This window comes from Primulina tabacum, chromosome 1 (assembly GCF_025594145.1).
Source record: "Primulina tabacum isolate GXHZ01 chromosome 1, ASM2559414v2, whole genome shotgun sequence".
NCBI classification, from domain to species: domain Eukaryota; kingdom Viridiplantae; phylum Streptophyta; class Magnoliopsida; order Lamiales; family Gesneriaceae; genus Primulina; species Primulina tabacum.
Window position 1 is genome coordinate 33407290 of NC_134550.1, and position 22896 is coordinate 33430185.

At 36.0% G+C, this 22896-nt stretch overlaps 2 protein-coding genes across 4 annotated transcripts; one reads left to right on the forward strand and one right to left on the reverse strand.

The window, feature by feature from the left end:
• Positions 1 to 3724: 3724 nt before the first annotated feature.
• LOC142543795 (serine/threonine-protein kinase SRK2A-like) lies at positions 3725 to 7050 on the forward strand. 2 transcript variants are annotated; one of them, XM_075651154.1, is made up of 10 exons: positions 3725 to 3868; positions 4013 to 4422; positions 4672 to 4746; positions 4841 to 4942; positions 5062 to 5115; positions 5213 to 5305; positions 5419 to 5511; positions 5777 to 5881; positions 5995 to 6093; positions 6381 to 7050. In XM_075651154.1, the coding sequence occupies exons 2-10, from the start codon at positions 4303 to 4305 to the stop codon at positions 6756 to 6758; spliced, it is 1119 nt and encodes a 372-aa protein (XP_075507269.1). In that variant the 5' UTR covers positions 3725 to 3868; positions 4013 to 4302; the 3' UTR covers positions 6759 to 7050. The 2 variants fall into 2 exon arrangements, with proteins under 2 accessions (XP_075507269.1, XP_075507270.1); XM_075651155.1 differs by having other exon boundaries at positions 4099 to 4422.
• A 249-nt stretch (positions 7051 to 7299) lies between these two features.
• Positions 7300 to 22561, reverse strand: LOC142543768 (thiamine biosynthetic bifunctional enzyme TH1, chloroplastic). Of its 2 annotated transcripts, XM_075651153.1 has the most exons (10): positions 22202 to 22561; positions 21821 to 21895; positions 21652 to 21727; positions 21489 to 21564; positions 10909 to 11043; positions 9488 to 9552; positions 9260 to 9387; positions 8584 to 8653; positions 8397 to 8484; positions 7300 to 8011 (listed from the first exon to the last, which is right to left on the reverse strand). In XM_075651153.1, the coding sequence occupies exons 1-10, from the start codon at positions 22505 to 22507 to the stop codon at positions 7480 to 7482; spliced, it is 1551 nt and encodes a 516-aa protein (XP_075507268.1). In that variant the 5' UTR covers positions 22508 to 22561; the 3' UTR covers positions 7300 to 7479. The 2 variants fall into 2 exon arrangements, with proteins under 2 accessions (XP_075507268.1, XP_075507267.1); XM_075651152.1 differs by having other exon boundaries at positions 8397 to 8653.
• Positions 22562 to 22896: the final 335 nt, after the last annotated feature.

Here is a 22896-nt window from a genome sequence, read left to right on the forward strand (position 1 = left end):
CCGGCGGCCACGCGCGGCCAGGTTTTTTCCAGGTTAGGTAACTTTGCAAGATCTTTAATTCTTATGTTGAAAGTATTTTCAAATTCCTAGCCGATCAATACCATATTTAAATATCGTCGTATGAATAAGTAAAGTACTCCGGCATTCTGAAAATGTTAGTTCCGGCAATATTTTGGGATGACCGACGGTATGTACCTTATCTATGCAACAAGAGGTACAATTTTTGTGTTCAAGTCAACCTCTAGTTTGGTGTGTAGCTATAAGAAAGATGAGCGTTGATTACCTTGCTTGAAACGGGATTCCGTTGCCGTTTCTCGGAATGTCTTTGTTTGATTTTTCTTGTTTTTGATCGATCCTCTTACGTCACCTCCAGCGCTATTTTGTTTTACGATATGAGGTGAATAGTTGGTGATTTATCGGAATTTTTCGGAAAAGGGTATAGGATTTTTCTTCTATTTTCTTTTACTCTTTTTCCCTTTCCTTTCTTCCTCCTCCTTTCGTTTCTTTCTTTCTCGGTTGGTTTGGTAAGGAAAATGAACAAATGTTCAGGTATATATATATCCGAAATTCCATGCTTATCCTTATTAATTTTATTATTATAATTATTTATTTATTTATTTATTAGATAGAAAAAATGTTATGTTTATCCAAACTTAATATTATTATATTATTGTATTTAATTATTATATTATATTAAACCTATGTATTGAATCTAATTATAATTTATTTGTACTTAATTACTTAACATATATGTTGAGCTTAATTATAATATTTTATTATATTTTGAGTATTTGGTTTTGGAATGAGAACCTCATAGTATTTGATGAATTTTTTAAGTGTATTGTGATGTATTTTAATGTATTTCTAGATACTTTGGACAAATAAAAATTTGTACCGAAAAATAATGTGGAAAAATTCTAAAAATTAAAATAGTAGAATGTATACTAATAAAAATGCATTTATGCACCTTTGTGTTTAGGGTGTCACAGCTATATTTTATTGGTAATTGTTTATGATAATTTTTAAATGATGTTTTTAAAGTAGGATTGCATGCATGCGATTTATTTAAATGTTTATTTTCAAATGAGAGATTTAAAAAAAAAAAATTCCGCACTTTTAAAACGGTAAACATACAATATCTACTAAGGGCTTTCAGATGGGTCAATAAAAAATATATGATCCATTTAAAATTTAATTAAATAAAAGGGATTTTGACTTTTTAAAATCGAGAAAAAGGAGTTGAATCTGTTAGTTAGGTGAGATCATTAATTAGCTCATTATTTAGTTACTTAGATTTCACTTTTAAAAAAAATTAATTGGTCTCGTCCCTCTCGTCTCCAGGTTTCATGGTTTCATTCTAGCTATTTTTGTGTTACTCACAGCAAATAAAACAAAAATATAATCAAATATCATTTGAAAACTTGAAGATTTGTAAGAGAAATAAGTATATATACTCGTAATGTTGTTGCTATTATCGTAATGTTGCACCAACTAGATTTTTTTCAGTTTAGGTTTGTTGGTGGATTTAGTGTGAGTGTTTATGGTTGAGCAAGGTTGTGTGGGTTGAGTGTGCTAAGTGTGTAGGTCGAGCATGTAGTGTGGTGTGGGTCGAGCAGGTGGGTGGAGTGTGCTCAGTGTGTGGCTCGAGTGTGCTAAGATGTGTCAGTTGAGGGTTCTAAGTGTGTGGGTCGAGCAGATAGTGTGAGTTGAGTATGGTGTGGGTCGAGCATGTGGATGGAGTGTGCAAGAGTGGGTCGAGTTTTGGGGTCGAGTTGAGAAGGTTGGGTCGAGTGGGTGGAGTTTGGGGTTTGATTTAGGGTTTAGGGTTTGGGTCGATTTTGGATCGAGTGGATAGAGTTGGTGGATTTTGAGCTTTTGATATAATATATAATTGATATTTATGATGATCTATTTAAATATAATTAGAATGTATATGAAGTATATAAAAAATTTATAATTATGTAAACATTTTAATACGAGTTATATATTATAATTTAAGTAAGTTGTTAAAAAATTCATAACAATAGTGGAACCTTATGTTAAAAATATATCATTTAGTCGAGTCATGTGAGTTGAATATCGATTGAATGTTTAATGTATTTAAAATTCATAACAAATTTCATAAATATAGTGAAACCTAAAAAATTCATAACAAATTTCACCCCGACATGTTCACTCGAATGAATGTTTAATGTATCTCAATGGGTCGAGCTTCCATGTTATTCGTGTACTGAACATGGGTCAAGCCACCTCCAAAAACTCCACTTTGGGCCGAGCTGGGTCGAGCTCGACCCAGTCAAGCTTTGATTGACCCAACTTGGGTGAGCTCGACCCAGCTAATTTTATTTCAATTTTAATTTTATAGAATTGTTAATTAGTACTATCATTAGTCAATATACTAAGTGAATTTAATATAAGTTTAAAATAATAAACATTCTTTGGGTCGAGCTTGACGCTGCTAATTTTTTCAATTTAATTTTCTAGAATACTTAATTAGTAGTATCATTAGTCAATTTACTAAGTGAATTTAATATAAATTTAAAATAATAAACTAAAGAATGAGAATTAATTATATTTGAAAATTTTAATAATCAATGTTATAGATATAATAAGTTTATAATATACTAAATTATATTTATTATAATCCCTGTAATTTGTTGACAAAACTATTTTTCTGTTATAGAATAACTCGACCCGAGTCAATGGGTTGAGTCTTTGGGTCTTTTGGCTCTACCCACACGATCATATCCTCGACCCAATAAATTGTTTTCATTGTGGTGTACTGAAACTATAAAATTTATAATCAAAACTGTTTAAATGGATCACATAAATTCAACTCAAAATCAATATAAAATATCAAATAATTGTTTTTATCCCAAATACTGGAACTATAAGTAAGTATTATAAAATGGGTCGAGCAGGGTCGAGTGGGTCGAGCGGTGGTAGAGTCTTGTTGCATATTTCAAATGGGCAATAGGTTGAGTGGGTCGAGCATATGACATAATTCAAATGGGCGTGGGTCGAGCATGTGGTGTGGGTGGAGTAGTTTTGTGCTTTTGGGTGGGTTGGGTGGAGTTTGAGTTGAGTTTTGTTCTTTTGGGGTGGGAATGGGTTGAGTTTTGTGCTTTTGGGTTGAGTATGGGTGAAGTGAATGGAATTTGAGTAGAGTTTGGGTACATTTTGGGTGGAGTGGGTCGAGTGAGTGGGTTTTGGGGTTTGAGATTTGGGGTTTGGGTCGAGTTTAGTTCGAATAAATAATTTGAGTGGAAGTTGAGTTTAATTGTTAAACATGTTAACACATAAATAATTTATATTTATATTAAACATTTTAATATGAAATAATTAAATAAAAATTGATAATTAAAAGATACTGATTGAGTTTAAAATAAAAATTGATAGTGGTGTAATATATAATTGATATCTTATATGTAAACATTTTAATATGATATATATATTATAATTTAAGTAAGTTGTTAAAAATATTCATAAAAATCACAATGTTATAATATTATAAAAAATGTTATCAAATATAATATATAATTGATATCCTTTCTAAGTTTCGTGGGGAAATAAGTCTGCAAAAAATAATAATAATAATTGTAAAAAATTAAAATTGTTTTGTGTTATAATAAAAAAATTGGGTCGAGATTAAATTTTAAATAAAAAATAAAAAAAATAAATTACTCTTCACTTCCTTTCATTGAATAAACACTTTGCGAGGCTATTGTTTCCTCATTTCCCCCTTTCAGATATTAGGTGTCATTTAAGGGGGCAAAATGCTTTCCAATATTCCTTGCTTTGTAGCTGATGATAAAGACTTGTAATTCTCCACAATCCAGTAATGCTTCAAATTTTATCCGCATCCCAGGTATAAATTCAACCCTTTTCATAAATTCTTCCGAAAACCTATTTCGATTCCTGTAAAGGCTCTACTTTCTCGATCTTCGGGTGTTAGAAATCCCTAATTTTTCCAATATTGTGCTGCGATTGATGACTTTATTTTCCTTTTCAGCCAGGAGGAGTTTCTTAAAGAATTTAGTTCGATAGAGGTGTGAATTATTGTTAATTGAAGCTTAAAGTTGCTTTTTTTTTTCTCAGCGTTCAATTTTTGGGGTTTTCTCAATCTTCAAATATTACATTAAAGTTTGAGCTTATAAGTTAAGCTTTCAATTTTCGGGATCCAAGATTTCTTATGTTCAGCTGTCGTGGTGTGTGAAGTATACTTGGATCTTTTGAAATTTGGTGGTTGGAGCTTTGAGTTTAAGAAGGTTGGTGTAGTACACGGTGTAGATTAAGAGTGAAATGGAAAATTACGAGCTTGTCAAGGACATAGGGTCCGGAAATTTTGGCGTGGCGAGGCTTATGAGGAAAAAGGATACCAAGGAGCTTGTTGCTATGAAATACATTGAAAGAGGACACAAGGTTTGCACGCTATTTATATTTGTAATAGTAGTAACAAATTCTTTTACCAGTTGCTGGTCATCATAATTGATATATGTGTTTGGTCAATGTTTATGGATGGGAAATTACTCATTATGCAGACAATTCAATGTCTAAGCTTGTGCTTATTATGGTTATACATGTAGTTCATGAAGTTGTGAGGTCTGACAAATGGTTGCATTTCATCAACATATGCGGAAGCTTGACTGTCATTTATGATTTATGTTCTAGATTGATGAGAATGTGGCTCGAGAGATCATTAATCATAGATCACTCCGGCATCCGAATATAATTCGATTCAAGGAGGTAAGGAACCTAAACTTCTATGAATTTTCAATCATTGTCTCATCAATGACTTGAAACCTTGTGGTGTTCTCTGGTTTGGGTCTTGGATTTGCAGTTGGTTTTAACACACACGCATCTAGCTATAGTTATGGAGTATGCTGCTGGTGGAGAGCTCTTTGAGAGAATCTGCAATGCTGGAAGATTCAGTGAAGATGAGGTATGATAATGATCCCGGTTACTGCCCCTTGATCTTTTGAAAATCGATATGACTGATTAAAAGAAATGGTGTTCTATCTCTTGAATATATGAATGACCTATTTTTTCCTGCACTTTCAGGCGAGGTATTTCTTTCAGCAACTTATATCTGGAGTCAACTACTGCCACTCTATGGTGAGAGAAACTTAAGATCCGCGCTGGTTCATTTTTGGATGCTTGAATTTACTTTATGTATATCTGGATTTTAGTTAATTATGTTTCTTATATGCAGCAAATATGCCACCGCGACTTGAAGCTGGAGAATACCCTATTGGATGGAAGCCCAGCCCCACGCCTTAAAATATGCGATTTTGGTTACTCAAAGGTATTGCACAATTGTATACAAAGTTAAAGATTATTGATTGTATAACATTTGCGTTGTAAGTAGCTTTTTTGCATGAGACAGCATTGATATAGTTTTCAGTTAATTTTTTTTAGTCATCTCTGCTCCATTCGAGGCCAAAATCAACAGTTGGCACTCCTGCTTATATTGCTCCAGAGGTGCTATCTAGAAGAGAATATGATGGAAAAGTAAGCATGTTATTGCGATTCTATATTTGGTCCATATCACTATATTAGTACTGCTTGTTATTTGGTCCGTATGACTATATTAGTACTGTTTGTTGCTGCTGTTGATTCATTTTCTTCTGTTTCTTCTCATTAAAACTTTTATATCAACTGTTTTTATTTTTGGTCTCCCCCGTTGGTCTGGGTACGCACATATGTTGTGTTCATGCATATGTGTAGCATAAATGTTGGTGGAAAATCCTGTTAACTTCGGTTGGTTTCTATCCAGCTGGCCGATGTTTGGTCTTGTGGTGTGACTCTCTATGTCATGCTGGTTGGAGCATATCCTTTTGAAGATCAAGATGATCCAAAGAACTTCAGGAAAACCATCCAAGTAAGCCTTTTCGTTCAGTCTGTGTGCATGGTGTCTAGGCTTTGTTTTGTGCACAAGTATGTGTGTTTTAATTGTTTAGTGTGATACTCACAAATTTTGTTCTTTTTGACAAGAGAATCATGGCGATTCAGTACAAGATACCTGAGTATGTTCACATATCTCAAGATTGTAGGCACCTCCTCTCTCGCATATTTGTTGCCAATCCATCTAGGGTATGTTCTTTCTGAGTTCTGATTTACCGAATAACAGACATTACTTATTTTGGTGGCAACCAGTATGCTCATAATCAAGATTTACATTATATCCCTGAAACTTTTATGATTGCTTTGTACATATTTTTGGTGACGAGCTATTTATTTGTGGTGACATTGTACAGCTCTTAACTTTGTAACCTGTTGGCTAATAACAGTTTGGAAAATTAATGTAAAGTTCTTGTTCACTTTTTCTATTATTGTGTTTTGCCAAATGTGACCTGTCTCATTAGTTGATTTAAATGCAGAGAATTTCGATTAAAGACATCAAGTCGCACCCATGGTTTCTGAAGAATTTACCTAGAGAATTAACAGATGCGGCCCAAAGCGTGTACTACCGTAGAGAAAACCCAACCTTTTCCCTTCAATCCGTGGAGGAGATAATGAAAATTGTGGAAGAGGCTAAAACTCCTCCTCCGGTCTCTCGCTCAGTTGGAGGCTTTGGATGGGGAGGTGAAGAGGATGAGGATAAAGAGGAAGACGTAGAAGAGGAGGAGGAAGAGGAAGAGGAAGAGGAAGAGGAAGATGATGAATACGATAAGCAAGTGAAGGCCGTGCATGCCAGTGGGGAGAAGTGCCTTTCGTATGAGGTCTATCGAGCGAGAAAATGCGATGCTCGTTCATGATCGTAATATGTAAATTGATAGTGTTGTCTGCCTGAGTGCAGGTTGATTTCCCAGTTCTTGTTTGCATATACATTGAATATGGTGTGTGGATTAAGTTAAGCTTTTGTTGCCATTACGTATTCGAGTTTTGTGGAACGGTCTGTATTTTGATTTGAAGTATTTAAGACCACATACGTATTCGAGTTTTGTGGAACGGTCTGTATTTTGATTTGAAGTATTTAAGACCACATATGAACTTTTTTAAAAGTTGTGTTTTTTGTTGGTTGTAATACTCTCCTGTTTGTTTCTTGCACATGGTATTTCCTCAAAACGGGCTTCTTCTAAATTTTTTCCCAATATGGTCAATTAAATCCAGTCATTGTTATGATGGTTTTACAAATTTGTATTTGATAATTGAGGTTTTTGTAAGATAGTTTTACATATTTTTATATGAAAAAATAGATTTGTTATATGTTTAATGAAAATAATATTTTTATGAGTGACATCAAATCGAATATCCGTTTAAAAAAATTGATAAATGTGTAGTTTTTATGATAGATAATAAAACAAAATTTGTTACAATAAACCAAAAAAACTCGAAAGTAGATAAACAAAAAGTTGCAATACTAATTTCTGCCTTTCATGGTAAGGCATTATGATCGTCTTAAATTAAAAACCAAATCTCTGTACTTTAAAAAAAGTTATTAACTTGATATTTCGCTTTTACTAAGAACAAATCCGTTTATTTCACTGCCCCAACTGAATCCAGTATCACTCTTCTCAACTTCTGAGTCTCACTTAAAACACATTCCCTATCAAAAACAGCAGAAACAACAGCAACTCCTTTCAGATTGGGGACGCCCAATTCCATAACTGATCGCACATTTGTAACACCTATGCCCCCTATGGCAACAACCGGTAACATGGATGCTAAACATACTCTTGTAAGACCATCTAACCCAACAGTGATATTGTTTTCTTTTGTATTTGTCGGATAAACACCGCCACAACCTATGTAGTCAGCACCATCAATCCATGCTTTCTCAGCTTGTTGTGGTGTTTTGCACGAGACACCGATGACTTTGTCGGGACCTAGGAGAGTTCGAGCAACACGAGCAGGCATGTCAGACTGGCCGATATGAACTCCGTCTGCATCACAAGCAAGGGCAATATCGATTCTGTCATTGATCAAGAAAGGTATACCATGGTGGCTGCATATTTGTCGGCATGTTTTAGCTGCTTCCAGAAAGTCATTTGTGTCGATATCCTTTTCTCTGCAATGCACAGGTTTCGACTGGCCTCAATAAGAGGAGAACGATGCAATAAAGATTCGTATTCAAGCTTTTATAGGAAAATCATATGAGATGAGTTAAGGTTTTTGCTTTCTTCTTTTGGCTCGGATACAGGGCTTGCACGTGGTTAATTGCTCCTTAATCAAAGCCTCTTTAGAGCAATTTTTTTTTTACGAATGGATGACAAGCACAGTGTCTCCTGTTCCAACAATCAACCAACTTACTCTGATTGTAAATAGCATTATAGCAAAGAATGATAGAGTTGATAATATACCCAAAATAGCAAATTAAAGATTTCTATCATAGGAGAGTTTGTCACCTGAATAAATGAGACACTGCCCAAATATAATTCAAATGAAAAACAAACCTCAACTGAACTATAGTTGCACCTCCTTCTATTGCACCTTTCACAGCATCACTGACTGAATGACCCCACTTTTGGTTCATCCTTGAGTCTGTGACAGCATACAAGAAAAGATTGCTTGGATCAAATGGTCGACGCACATGCAAATTCGTAGCACTGTTTTTAAGCTTCATTAAATGGTCGAAAGGACCTTGATGTCCTCCTCCTATACAAATGTCCTTGCTATAATGCAAGGCTGTTTCAACATAACGTTTAGCTATCTGGAAAAAAATGCAGGTATGAGAAACAGTTTGCATTTACAAACAATAACAGAAGTAAAAATCAGGAGCATAGCCAGAACTAACAATCATAAACCAAGACCTGCTGCATTGGCAGTTAAATGATGATTTATTGTTCTTTCTCAAATATTTGCACCATTGAAGGGTAAAAGGAAAAAGCAGGCAGAAAAAGAAGGCTACCCCTACTTAATCCCTCGGCTAAATTAGTTCAGATGAAACTCTTTGAAAAAAAATTTATAATGATTTACTTCTCGATGTAATGTCATACAGGAAGTGAGGTATGTCCACTTAACTTTATTTATCATAACAAGCAAAGATTTTCTGTTTCGTCACCTAATTTGGTTCTGTGACCAAGTAATATAATAACATTGTTGCAGCAGGAGAAGACTAACAGGACTTGTCTTAATTGGTGCTTTAAAAGTTAATGATCGTGTTATATACAATAGAGAGCCAAACAATTCGGTTTTTAGGGAATATTAAAGTGATATGAGTGTGCAAGGCGTTACAGATGTCGAGGCATCTCTACCCATCACTTATCATCAAATACGATATTAGTCGCTTGAGAATGAAAGAAAGAAATTTAATCACCTTGACAGCAGAGAATACAGAAGAACCACTTGCTATCTCAGCAGCAATACATGATGCCAAAGTACAACCAGTTCCATGAGTATTCAAAGTTTTTATCCGGGCAGATCGGAATTCATAGAAGTTCTTACCTAGAGATTACATTATACAATTCTTGGAGCAGTACTTAAGTTAAATAATGGTATAGACTTAATAAGTGCTTGAGAATTCTAAGAGAGATGTGAATCATACCATCAAACAGAACATCCACAGCATCTGATGAAGCAGGAAGGTCACCTCCCTTCACAAGTACATTTCTGAAAACAGAAAACTACCCATTTCATATATCTTTTTTATCCTATATTCGTGAGTCCTTTAATGCAGGAATTATGGACAAAAAAATGTTGGTAGTTTCGTTAGATAATGAAATCAGGAGATTGAGGGACAAAATGTAGATTTGAAATAAAGAATTGAATTTGGTTTGAGTGGTGCCGAAGTCAACAAAAGATTTATTCGCTATGGATCTTGGATGGCTACACGGCAACAGGGGAAGAATTTTTTGGCAAATGACGATTCACGGCATATGTTGGTCAGCGTGGTTAGAGAGAAATCGAAGAATTTTTGAAGATACAGAAGACAATAGTATCGAATACTGCAATAAAATCAAAAATCAAAATTGTTACGTGGATTGGTGCTCATGGATAATTCAAATCAAAATTGTTACGTGGATTGGTGTTCATGAATAATTTCAGAATGCTTCAATATGAGAGATTGGACTTTTGTATATCATTGATAGGGCGACGATCTTATATAATTGTAATTAACATCTAAAAGTTATCAATAAAATATGGTTTCATATAAAAAAAGAAAGAAATAAAGAAATCATCAATTTATAACAAAGTTCTTTAAACCTACCATCTTCGATATTTTCTTAAAATAACAGAAACTTCAAGCTAATACATTCTTTACTAGTAAATGCAAAGCATCATTTTACACACAAATGTGATTTAATGAACCTATAACCTATTCTCATGCACTTCGATTAAAACATGAAAAAAAGGAAGGTAATCCAACTTTGCTTTTACTCGTTTTCTTTCTTTTTCTTTTTTCTTTCTTTTTCTCGTTTTTTAAAATGATTTTTACAATTAACTCATCCTGCACTAAACATAAATTTGAACCATCCAAACCATCTGAACACATTAAACATCCCTGTTCAACTTGCTAATGCCTTGGTTTCAAAAGACAATTTGTCTTTTGAGTATCCTAGCTTTCTGTACTATGAAATAATAGAGTCTACATACTCAAACTAACCATAAATGTTAATGTCATCGGTGTCTAGATAATTTGTCTTTTAAGCAACCTACTTCGACCAAGATCAAGTTGATTGGTAGTGCTACCATCCTGATCAAACTACGCTCATGCAGTCTAAAACTTGTCTCAGCATTATACATCACCACGGTCCCCATCATACAACAGTACTAGAGAGTGGATTTTTTTATTGTATAACACGAGTAAGTTAAATCGTGCATTTATAAAATTTCATTCTACTTTTAAAAAACGTGCATTTTAGTTTTCTTATATTGGCAGACATCAGTCAAATGATTTAGGAGGAGGTTAGTTACATAAACACAACATTAACATGTACAACGCTTCTCAGCTTTTGAAGAGCAGACCTAGGACCGATATCATGAATAGATTTTGCAGCAGACCGCATGTCAGCAACTGTTTCCAGTGCAAAGCCACCAAGCAAAGCTGAAGCCTCTCTTAAGTTTGGGGTCACTATATCAGCCAATGGAAGAAGTTCCTCCCTATCATTGAGGAAAAGGAAATCCAAGTGGGTAATACAAAACAGATATGATAAAAGATGTAACTTTCATCATGATTTGCATCGAAAAAACTGAATGCTGCAAGACAGGCTTTCTAATAAATCCATAAATAATACAAGTTCAACTCTCAGAATGGCGTAAAGATTTATTTTTTTTAGACCTGATTAACATTGATATATGAAACAGAAAGGTTGGGAGTATTTGTGGTGGCAAGCCTCAATACTTTGAGATCTACTTCCTATGAACATGACTTTCACCAGATCTCTTTCCGATAGAATTCTCCCAATCCCAATAAGAGGCAAGTCAAATTGTTAGAATTCCAAGATCTCTTACTACTCTCATGGTTCTCTGCAAGAACTGAACAGTTATAAATGCATCTAATATGAATTTTAGATTAAAAATTAACTACAACCATTTTCAGGATTCAAAGATTTTAGCACTTCCATGAATCGATGCTATGAAAAATTCTTAGAGCAGGTGTCCGTCGAGCCAAGTGTTGGCCGAGGGTTCACATTGAAACTTATGTATAAACAATCTTTATTTTATTAATATTTGAAATTATTATTTTGGCACATCTTTATCAGTATACCTATGTAGTTGCATAGAATAAGTCCTTGAATATACAAATGGTAGAAAGAATATGATAAGCTCATATGATGAATATCATGAAACTCATATTTGGAATACTGTATATTCCAAACAGTTCCTAGTCGATTCAACCGCCGTTAAGAAGGATAAAGGTCGCTCGAGTTTGAGACTAGTATCTGCGATGTGAGTACCATGTTTCCTTGGTAGGGGACATTGTGATGTCCGAGCATGCAGATAGTTGTGCCTTGTAGAGTGCACTGAACAATCCTACATAAAGGACTTTCCAAGTGGTTCTCACTTATCGAGTAGAAACGTCCTAGTTTATGGTTGTACACCATTAGTTCTTATGACCCGGGACAACATTGAGACTCTATACGTTAGCATTGCACTTTGACTTGTTTACCGACTCATATCGGGTCATCAGGTGGCAAGATTGAGTATTTTGTCGAAACATATAGGAGTCAATGCATTGTAGTCGGGGATTCAACGCTTACCTTCGGGTATGGATATCCTATGTGATCTCATGTATATGTAGTTTGAAATCTCTTATCAGAGTGTTGGTGGTAATTAAGAAAGGGGTTTCTTATATTACACCATCGATCCAACTACGACATATACATAGTATCAATTCTTTGGCAACTCTCGATATACCAATAATTGTCGAATCGGTCGGGATACATGAGTTGAAGGGATCGTACTGTACACTAACCATAATGAAATTGTTCTTGCAGACACTATCATTTGATACCTAGGGAGTCATGTAAGCGATGTTGTTAGGCGTTTAACATGATTGGTTGGGTACTATCAGACTTGAGTTCTGACGTTCTTATTATAAAGAAGTTGATAATTAAGAATGGAGCAACTGAGTTATGCTCATATAAGGACATGTTTAGTCTGAATCACATTGAGATGTGAACCCACTACTAGTCGTATCAATGAACCATGAGGGCCACACAAGTACTAATTTTCTAGATCCCGTTGAGAAGTAAAATAGTTCAATGTGTTGAACAGCTTATAAAAGAGTTTATAAGCGCGAAGAAAAATAGAAGTATGATTTCTATAAGAGGAATATAGGGAATAAAACTTTTAATTTGTGGAAGTGGTCCTAAGTTAAAAGTTGGCCAAATAAATAATGTATTTGAAAATTTGTGATTTTCATAAACATTGTTATGGACTTAATTAAATTAAATTAATTTAAGTGTTGAATTAATTAAACGTAGTGGACCTAGTAGAGTCCAAATAATTAAATTAATTCAAGTGTTGAATTAATTAAATAACATTGGGTCTTGTAGAGCCCAAATAGAAATAATAAAGTGGGCTTGAGTAAATTCAAGTAAGATTTTATTTATCTCAAACGTGTTTGAGATATTAAAAATTAGTCCATGGCTTTGTAAATGTTACAAACCCAAATTGCATGCATGGGGAGGTGAAAGGTTGGAAGCCAACTTTGAGTTAAAGGCAAGCATGCCTTTGAAAAGCACTTTTTACTTTTTTATGCACCAAGAAAACTCTTCTTTCTCTCCTGTATACATGAAGTGGCCGAAATTCTCACATAATTCTTCTTCAATTTTGCTTCTTCATTTTGACGATGAAAGCATACATTTCTCAATGAAAAATACTTTACTTTTTCTAGTGCAAAAGTAGAGTGGATCTTCCTAGTTGGTGTTGGGCTTGATTTTGAGTAAGGAGTACTCAAGGGAGACTTGTAGATTTGTCTACCATTCAAGAGCTAAGTTGTTTAACAACTTAGTTGGAAACATCAATCCTTGTGATTGATAGGTAAATCTCTAAAAACTCCCTTTGTTTGTGTTTATTTTCGTATTTGCTACACACTAGGTGGGGTGCTCGATTTTTGCAATTGAAAATATGAATTTCGAAATTTTCGTTGCGCATGCGGGCATCGTAACCGATCCCTCTTTCAAGTGGTATCAGAGCTTATGTCACTTTTTTGTGTAGCAAATACATGATATTATATTGAGAATTATTTCTAATCGCATAAGATAATTCGACACAACAAATCGAGGCCGTTTTTGGGGCTGATTTCGGGCAGCATGTTGCTGCCAATTTCGGGCAATGGGGCTGCCCGAACCCTTTGTGTGTTGGCCGGAATCCGGCAACTGAGCTCCGGCAACGACGATGACGACTAGGGTTTCCAAAAGTGTTTTAAAATATCAAAGTGTCATGGGCCTTGAGTTGTTGGACCATTAGATGGTTAACATATTTTGTGAAATTCAAATAATATTTTTGGTGAAAAATGTCTTTTTGGGCCCTTAAGTTTAAATCTACAAAATTTGTATATGTTTTATCATAAAATAAATAATCGAAGTTGAACTATAATTATTTATAGTAAATTGTGATTTACAAAAAATTCGGTTATAAATAAATTAATTAGAAAGTAAACAAAGGAGTTTGTTTACTTTGTTGATTTAATTTATAATCGTGGTCATTAGTGATTTGATCAAGATATATAATATTGGATCAATTAATTATCACAATAATTAATTGATAGTGTATGATATGTGATATTATGCATGAAAGATGATCAAAAACTCAAACCCAATTTGCTAAGTGTATGTTAGGATATTTTGTGTTAAATGATTGTAATAATTATCAATTCATAAGTGAGCTTAGTTTATAGCCCTTTCCCGCACCATGAGATGTATCCCTATTTACCATGGATATTTATTTGTAAATATTAGTATAGTGGAAGATCAAGACTGGAAGATGGTGGGCCTTTCAAAATTAAAAAAAGCCTCATTTTGAATAAGATTCAAAATTAATATCAAGTCCGAAAAGGGGAATTATAAAGATGTTTATAATTTCCATGTCTTCCATCGACAATGGATGCATGATGAACGCTACCCGTACTCAGTGCTCGGCTCATATTATTGGGAGAGCCTTGGACGCCGGAAAGCTGTGACATCCTTTGACATGGTGATGTGAACTACGTGGAACTCTCATGATTTCGGCTCATTTTATTGAGGGAACTCATGGAGACCGTCCATTAAGGTTCAATATCGATGGGTAAGGCTTGACACGTAAAGATGAACGACGTCATATTATTGGGTCCTAATGAAACGTGAGACAAAAGTTAATGTAAAGAGTTGCATAGAGATGCAATTGGAAACTACCTTTTAGGAATTATAATTGGCTAATATTATTTGAGATCATAATTTGCTAATTGGACCTAACTTACCTACTGAGGAAAAGAGTTTCTCGTTTTCACTTGAAGGTAGTGAAAAATGTTAAAACAGTGACTGTGAAAATTTATGAAGTAAAAGTCCATACCTTATATTTTATTAAATATTTTAAAATAGTCATTAACATTTATCTGTTTTTATTTTTCAGTACAAATTTGGCAATGTCTTCGATTCGCAACCCGTTATCTGCAATACTCGACAAACACATTTTAACCGGACCTAATTACCTCAATTGGCTAAGAAACCTAAAAATCGTCTTGAATTCGGAAAGGATAGCATATACACTAACTGAGTCGCCCTCTGTTGAGGCTCCGACTAGTTGCACTTCTGAGGAATTGCAGACTTACAAAGATTGGTGTAACCATGACTTAAAAGCCAAGTGTTATATGCAAACTTCTATGAATGATGAGTTGCAGAGGCGTTTTGAGGATGCAAAGAGTACTGTTGATATTCATTTGCATATCAAGGAGCTCTTTGGTGAGCAAACACGGCCCCCTAGGCATGCTACCGTCAAGGAGCTAATAAATTTACGCATGCGAGATGAAGCTTCAGCCCATTAGCATGGCCTAAAGTTGATTGGCCTTGTGGATAAGCTCGTTGGCATGGATCTTATGTTGCCATCGGAGTTGACCACTGACGTGTTACTCTTGTCACTGCCGAGCTCATTTGATCCTTTTGTGGTGAATTTCAACATGAACAAGCTAGAGCATACCCTTGAGGAGTTGGTGAATATGCTTGTTACCTTTGAGTCCACCATCAAAAAAGAAAAATCGGTTCATTATGTGGATTTTCATCTGGTACAAAGAAAGGACCACATGGGAAGGGAAAGAAGCGTTCTTTCCAACATCCCAAGAAGAACGTGCCCTTGAAGAGGCAAACTCCGAGTCCCGCTGTGGCAGCCACACCAGTTAAGGCTGACAAGACTACTGATATATGTCATCACTGCAAGAATCCTGGACATTGGAGGGGTAACTGCAGAGAATATCTTGCCCAGAAAGGTTCTTGAAATGGTATGTTCTATATTGAAGTAAACATTTCAATTAACTCTACTTCTTGGATATTAGATACAGGCTGTGGCTCACATCTCTGTAATGATTTGCAAGTGATGGGAAGAAGTAGGAGACTAAAGGAAGGTGAGACCTTCTTGAGGATGGGCAATGGAGCAAGAGTTGCTGCCACGACTTGTGAATCCTGTCTAAAAGAAAAGATGACCAAAATTCCCTTTAAGGGCCATGTGGAGTGAGCCAAAGGATTATTGGATTTGATCCATACCGATATGTGCGGTCCACTTAGCATCACCACTAAGCATTGACATGCCTACTTCATCACCTTTACCGATGATTTTTCAAGGTATGGGTATGTGTATTTGATGAAATACAAATCTGAAGCCTTTGAAAGGTTCAAAGAATTCAGAAATGAAGTAGAGAAATAATTGGGACGAAGCATCAAGTCACTTCGATCGAGTCGAGGTGGTAAGTACTTGAGTGCCGAGTTCTAAGAGTATCTTAGGGAAAATGAAATTCTCTCGCAGTGGACTCCGCCTGCTACACCGCAGTTGAATGGTGTTTCAGAGCGTCGCAAACGGACTTTGATGGACATTATTGGGTCTATGATGGGGTTCAAGGAGTTGTCGCCATCTTTTTGGGGATATGCACTTGAGACAGTGGCACTATTGTTGAACAATGTCAATTCAAGCAGTTGAAAAGACACCATATGAGATATGGATGGGTAAGCATCCCAAATATTCTTATCTTAGAATATGGGGATGTCCTGCTTATGTGAAGCAGGTAGTGGGAGATAAATTGGATAGTCGATCTATTTTATGTTACTTTGTGGGATATCCAAGGAATTCAGTTGGATATTATTTCTATCATCCCCAAGAAACAAAGGTGTTTGTTTCTAGGAATGCAACTTCTTTGGAAAAGTAATTTCTATTGGATAGAAAAGGGGAGATGATAGAACTCGAAGAGGTTCGAGAGACACCCACAATTGTAGAACCCACACCCGAAAAGCCAAGAGGGGAGATACAAGCTCCTAGAAGATCCGAGAGAGTCTCGAAACCACCTATGAGGTATGTTCTGCTTCTTGAAGAGGGCCATGATGAGCCTAAACATGGATGTGATCCAATGACCTTCAAGGAAACGTTATCTGATGCCGATTCATCCAAATGGCTTGAAGCTATGGAATCTGAGATGAATTCCATGCATTCGAACCAAGTGTGGAATCTTGTGGATCCACCTGAGGGAACTGTTCCCATATGGTGTAAATGGATTTACAAGAGGAAACTTGGGGCGGATGGAAAGGTATTGATCTTCAAAGCACGATTGGTAGCAAAAGGCTATACTCAAAGACAAGGAGTTGACTTTGAGAAAACCTTTTCTCCAGTTGCACTGTTCAAGTCTATAAGGATATTGCTAGCCATAGCTGCATGGTATGACTATGAGATATGGCAGATGGATGTAAAGACGGTTTTTTTTAATGGGGATATTAAAGAAGAGATTTACATGTCTCAACCTGAGGGGTTTACATCTATCGGAAGCATAGTTGTCAAGGGCGCAAGGCGCACAAGGGCTCTGGAGCCTGAGGCGCAAGGCGAGGCGCGCGCCTTGCCGAAGCGAGGCGCACATTTTTAATTTTTTAAAAAAATATATTTATCTTAGAATAATATATTAAAATATAAATTATTAAGTCACAATGTCACACAAAACAACAAATAATTAATAAGTTCATAATAATAAGTAACACGATTAAAATTTTCAATCACCAAATCAAGTTCATCTTCTTCCATCGAATCATCAGAGTCCCTAGAACTTTCGGACTTGTATTCTTCTTGATCTTCACCACTTTCTTGATCAACATCAATTTCTTTTTCCTCTTCATCCAAAAGATGTGAAATTGGCATTTTTCTGGTTGTTTTGGATGTAGATGCCCTTACCTCATTTGAAGAAGATGTGAAATTGGGTTTGGGGTTGGGTTGGGCTTTTTACATTTTAAGTTACTATTAAAAAAAAAAACAGAAAAGTTGCATTTACTGAATTTAAAAAAAAAAAACAACTCAAGCGCGCCTAAGGCGCGCCCGAGAGCCATTCCAAGGCGAGCCCAGGCGCGCGCCTGGGCTAGCCTTTGTTAATCGTTGCGCCTGGGACGGCCCCAGGCGCAACGCCCACGCCTGGTGGCGCCTCTCGTCTTGAGGTGAGAGGCGCTCGCCTTTGACAACTATGATCGGAAGTGAGCATATGGTATGAAAACTTCAGAGATCTATTTATGGTCTAAAGCAGGCATCTAAGAGTTGGAACCTCAGATTCGATGGTACAATCAAAGAGTTTGGTTTTACTAAGAATCTTGAGGAACCCTGTGTGTATAAGAAGGTCAGTGGGAGTACTGTGACATTCCTTGTGCTTTATGTTGATGACATTCTACTCATTGGGAATGATGTACTGATGTTGCAATCAACTAAAATATGATTAGCGAGTAAGTTCTCGATGCAGAACTTGGGTGAAACATCTTTTGTATCATGGACACAGATCTATAGAGATAGATCAAGAAGATTGTTTGGTCTCATCCAGTCCACATAAATTGATACCATCGTTAAGCGGTTCTCGATGGATGAGTCCAAGAGAGCACATCTACCAATGTGTCATGGCGTGTCCCTATCCAAGTTTATGTCTCCCAAGACTGATGCATAGATAGCGGCGATAAGAAGCATTCCTTATGCATCTGCAATTGGTAGTATCATGTATGGAATAATATCTACACGTCCTGACGTGGCTTTTGCACTAAGTGTAGTGAATAGATATCAATCGAACTCTGGTCTTTCACACTGAAAAGATGTGAAAGACTTCCTCAAATATTTGAGAAGGACCAATAAGTTGTTCTTGGTCTATGGGGGTGGAGAACTGAAATTGGAAGGCTATACCGACTCTAGCTTCAAAAGCGATATCGATGACTCAAAGTCAACCTCTGGGTTCTTATTCATGCTCAATGGTGCTGCTTTCTCTTGGAAGAGTTTCAAGCAAGACAGTACTACGGATTCCACCAGTGAGACCGAATACATTGCTACATCAGCTGCTGCAAAGGAGTCTGTTTGGCTAACAAATTTCGTCTAAGAGTTGGGCGTCATTCCTAATGGAGTTGCTCCAGTCCCAGTGTTTTGTGACAACACGGGAGCCATTGCTCAGGCGAAGGAGCCAAGGTCTCATCAGAAATCCAAACATATATTGAGAAAGTACAACATCCTCCGAGAGATTGTGGAAAGAGGAGAATAGTCGGTTGACAAAGTCGGCTCCGCAAATAACGTTGTTGATCTACTAACTAAGCCTTTACCTAGACCATTATCCGAGAAGCATCGCGAATTGTTGGGTTTAAAGCATATAGGTAGTTGGCTCTAGTGCAAGTGGGAGATTGTTAGGTAGGTACTCGTCGAGCCAAGTATTGGTCGATGGTTCACATTGAAACTCTATGTATAAACTATCTTTATTTTATTAATATTTGAAATTATTGTTTTGGCACATCTTTATCTGTATACCCATTTTATCTGTATACCCATCCTAGTTGCATAGATAAAGTCTTTCAATATACAAATAGTAGAAAAAATATGAGATGCTCATATGATGAGTAACATGAAACTCATATTTGGAATACTGTATATTCTAAACAGTTCTTAGTCGATTCAGCCGCCGTTAAGAAGGATAAAGGTCGCTCGAGTTTGAGACTAGTATTTGCAATGTGAGTACCATGTTTCATTGGTAGGGGACATTGTGATGTCCGAGCATACAGATAGGTGCGCCTTTGTAGAGTGCACTGAACAACCCTCCATAAAGGACTTTCCAAGTGGTTCTCACTTATCGAGTGGAAACGTCCTAGTCTATGGTTGTACACCATTAGTCCTTAAGACCCGGAACAACATTGAAACTCTATATGCTAGCATTGCACTTTGACTTGTTTACCGACTTATATAAGGTCATCAGGTGGCAAGATTTGGTGTTTTGTCGAAACATATAGGAGTCGAGGCATTGTAGTCGGGGATTCACCGCTTACCTTCGGGTATGGATATCCTATGTGATCTCATGTATATGTAGTTTGAAATCTCTGATCAGAGTGTTGGTGGTAATTAAGAAAAGGGTTTCTTAGATTACACCATCGATGTAACTACAATATGACACATAGTATCGATTCTTTGGCAACTCTCGATATACCAATAGTTGTCGAATCGGTTGGGATATATGAGTTGAAGGGACCGTACTGTACGCTAATCATAATGAAATGCTTCCTGCAAGCACTATCATTTGATACCTAGGGAATCATGTAAGCGATGTTGTTAGGCGTTTAACATGATTGGTTGGGTACTATCAGACTTGAGTTCTGACGTTCTTATAATCAAGAAGTTGATAATTAAGAATGGAGCAACTGGGATATTCTCATATAAGGACATGTTTAGTCCTAAATCACATTGAGATGTGAACTCACTGTTAGTCATATCAATGAACCATTGAGGACCACACAAGTACAGGCTTTCTAAATCCCGTTGAGAAGTAAAATAATTCAATGTGTTGAAAGGCTTATAAAAGAGTTTTTAAGCGCAAAGAAAAATAGAAGTATGACTTCTATAAAAGGATTATGGGGAATGCAACTTTTAATTTGTGTAAGTGTTTCTAAGTTAAAAGTTGCCAAAGAAATAATGCATTTGAAAAATTGTGATTTTCATAAACATTGTTATGGACTTAATTAAATTAAATTAATTCAAGTGTTGAATTAATTAAACACTAGTGGACCTAGTAGAGTTCAAATAATTAAATTAATTAAATAACATTGGGTCTTATAAAGCCCAAATGGAAATAATAATTCTACTAATGGGCTTGAGTAAATTCAAGCAAGATTTTATTTATCTCAAATGTGTTTGAGATATTAAAAATTAGTCAATGAGCTTTGTGAATGTTACAAAACCAAAAATGCATGCATGGGTAGGTGAAATTTTGGAAGCCAACTTTTGAGTTAAAGGCAACTTTTGAGTTAAAGGCAAGCATGCCTTAGAAAATTACTTTTTACTTTTTCATGCACCAAGAAAACTCTTCCTTCTCTCCCCTGTATATGAAGTGGCCGAAATTCTCACATAATTCTTCTTCAATTTTGCTTCTTCGTTTTGATGATGAAAGCATACATTTCTCAATGAAAAATACTTTACTTTTTCTAGTGCAAAAGTAGAGTAGATCTTCCTAGTTGGTGGTGGACTTGATTTTCAGCAAGGAGTGCTCAAGGGAGGCTTGTAGATTTGTCTACCATTCAAGAGCTAAGTCGTTTAACAACTTAGTTGGAGCCAACATCAATCCTTGTGATTGATAGGTAAATCTCTAAAAACACCCTATGTTTGTGTTTATTTTCGTATTTGCTACACACTAAGTGGGGTGCTCGATTTTTGATATTGAAAATATGATTTTCGAAATTTTTGTTGCGCATCCGGGCACCGTAAACGATCCCACTTTCAAAAATATCATATATGAACCAAGTACCGAGTCAGAAACATGTATGCAGCACTCAACCCTGTATAATAAAGCAGCAACTTATCTTGAACGAGTGGAGGCATGGAGAATTCAGGTGCCAACGGCAGAAGGGTTTTAACAGCTGTAAGTTTTAAAAAAGTACCTGAAGCTTGCTAGAACCGAGGAACCAGCCAGTACATCCCCACTAGTAGACACCATGACAGGATCAACCACCAAAGCTTTCTTCACAAAATTAGTATAGTCAACAACCCACTGCATTCCCTGCAGAATATAAAAAATGACAATACCAAAACACTGCTAAATACCTTTAACTTGAAATTCCTTAACGCTTTGACTTAGGATCTTGATTATCCCGGGAGAAGGAAGCATGCCTGTTTTCACCTGAGTTTCAGTAAAAGAAAACAGCATGAGCAATCGTAGCAGCAACACAGAGACTAACCCCAACAAGATATTCAATAGTTTACATATACTTACAACATCAGGGCACATATCAGAAAGCACCGACTTCAATTGCTCGCCAACAAATTCCTCATCAACAATACTCACTCCCTAATGAAACAAATGTAATTATACTAAAATAAGGAATATATATATATATAAAAAAAAACCTTGATCCATTTCATCACAAATTACTTGACACGGTCGACTTTAAACTTTTAATCGTCCAAATTAAAACTTCTTCCCATCTCGAATGAATTCGTTAACACTCCTTTTTCTAATCGTTTCATGATGGACACATCACCGGACAGAGCAAGATCTCACAGCAATTCAGTAACCGAGGTAAATAAAAAATAAAAAACCAATAGCCACAGCCAAAAGATTCTACAATTTCCTTAAAATAAAATGCGACCAGACCTGGACTCCCACGGTGTTCTGCGCAGTGACAGCGGTGATGACAGTGGAGCAGTAGACTCCACGCGCCGCACAAGTCTTTAAGTCGGCTTGGATGCCTGCTCCAGCGCCGGAATCGGAACCGGCAACAGCCAAAACGTGCGGAACTCGAAATTGGCCATCTTCTGCGGAAGGATTATGCACTTCACGCCGCATTGACTTCAGAATCAAAGCCCTAGATGTTCGAAATCCTCGCACAGAAGAGTGCCGGATAGAACGATGAATGGAGGAGGGAATGGGGTTGCCCTTCAGTACTGGGATGGAGCTCATGGTAGTGGCCAGCCAATTTTATTTCGGTTGTAAACTTTATCATGTAAGGCTTACCCAGGGTTGTAATTTAACATACGAGTATTTATACGTTTCTTTAGAGTTAATTAATAAGGAGTTTATATTTGTGTAGGTTTTTTATTTAATAATATAATTTTCAAAACAGTAAGTATTATGAGTTTAGTAATTGTTTATTTTCTTTTATATCCAATATTTCAAGTTGGTACTATGCTTAAAAAAGTAAAAAATATGGAAAAACAAAGAATTTATGAGTGTGAAAATAGTTTAGAAAAATACTGAGTTGGGATTCAAATGGAAGAAATTTAATAACATATCTCAAATTGAATACAAAATATTTGTTTATCTTAAATCTAATGAAGAATCTATTTTGT

Excerpts from the sequence above, each read along its gene's own strand:
- LOC142543795 (XM_075651154.1), top strand. The coding sequence starts at position 4,303 with ATGGAAAATTACGAGCTTGTCAAGGACATAGGGTCCGGAAATTTTGGC. Across the intron at positions 4,747-4,840 it reads ATATAATTCGATTCAAGGAG|TTGGTTTTAACACACACGCA; the intron begins GTAAGGAACCTA and ends TTGGATTTGCAG. Across the intron at positions 4,943-5,061 it reads GAAGATTCAGTGAAGATGAG|GCGAGGTATTTCTTTCAGCA; the intron begins GTATGATAATGA and ends CTGCACTTTCAG.
- LOC142543768 (XM_075651152.1), bottom strand. The coding sequence starts at position 22,507 with ATGAGCTCCATCCCAGTACTGAAGGGCAACCCCATTCCCTCCTCCATT. Across the intron at positions 21,896-22,201 it reads AGAACACCGTGGGAGTCCAG|GGAGTGAGTATTGTTGATGA; the intron begins GTCTGGTCGCAT and ends TTGTTTCATTAG. Across the intron at positions 21,728-21,820 it reads CTGATATGTGCCCTGATGTT|GTGAAAACAGGCATGCTTCC; the intron begins GTAAGTATATGT and ends ACTGAAACTCAG.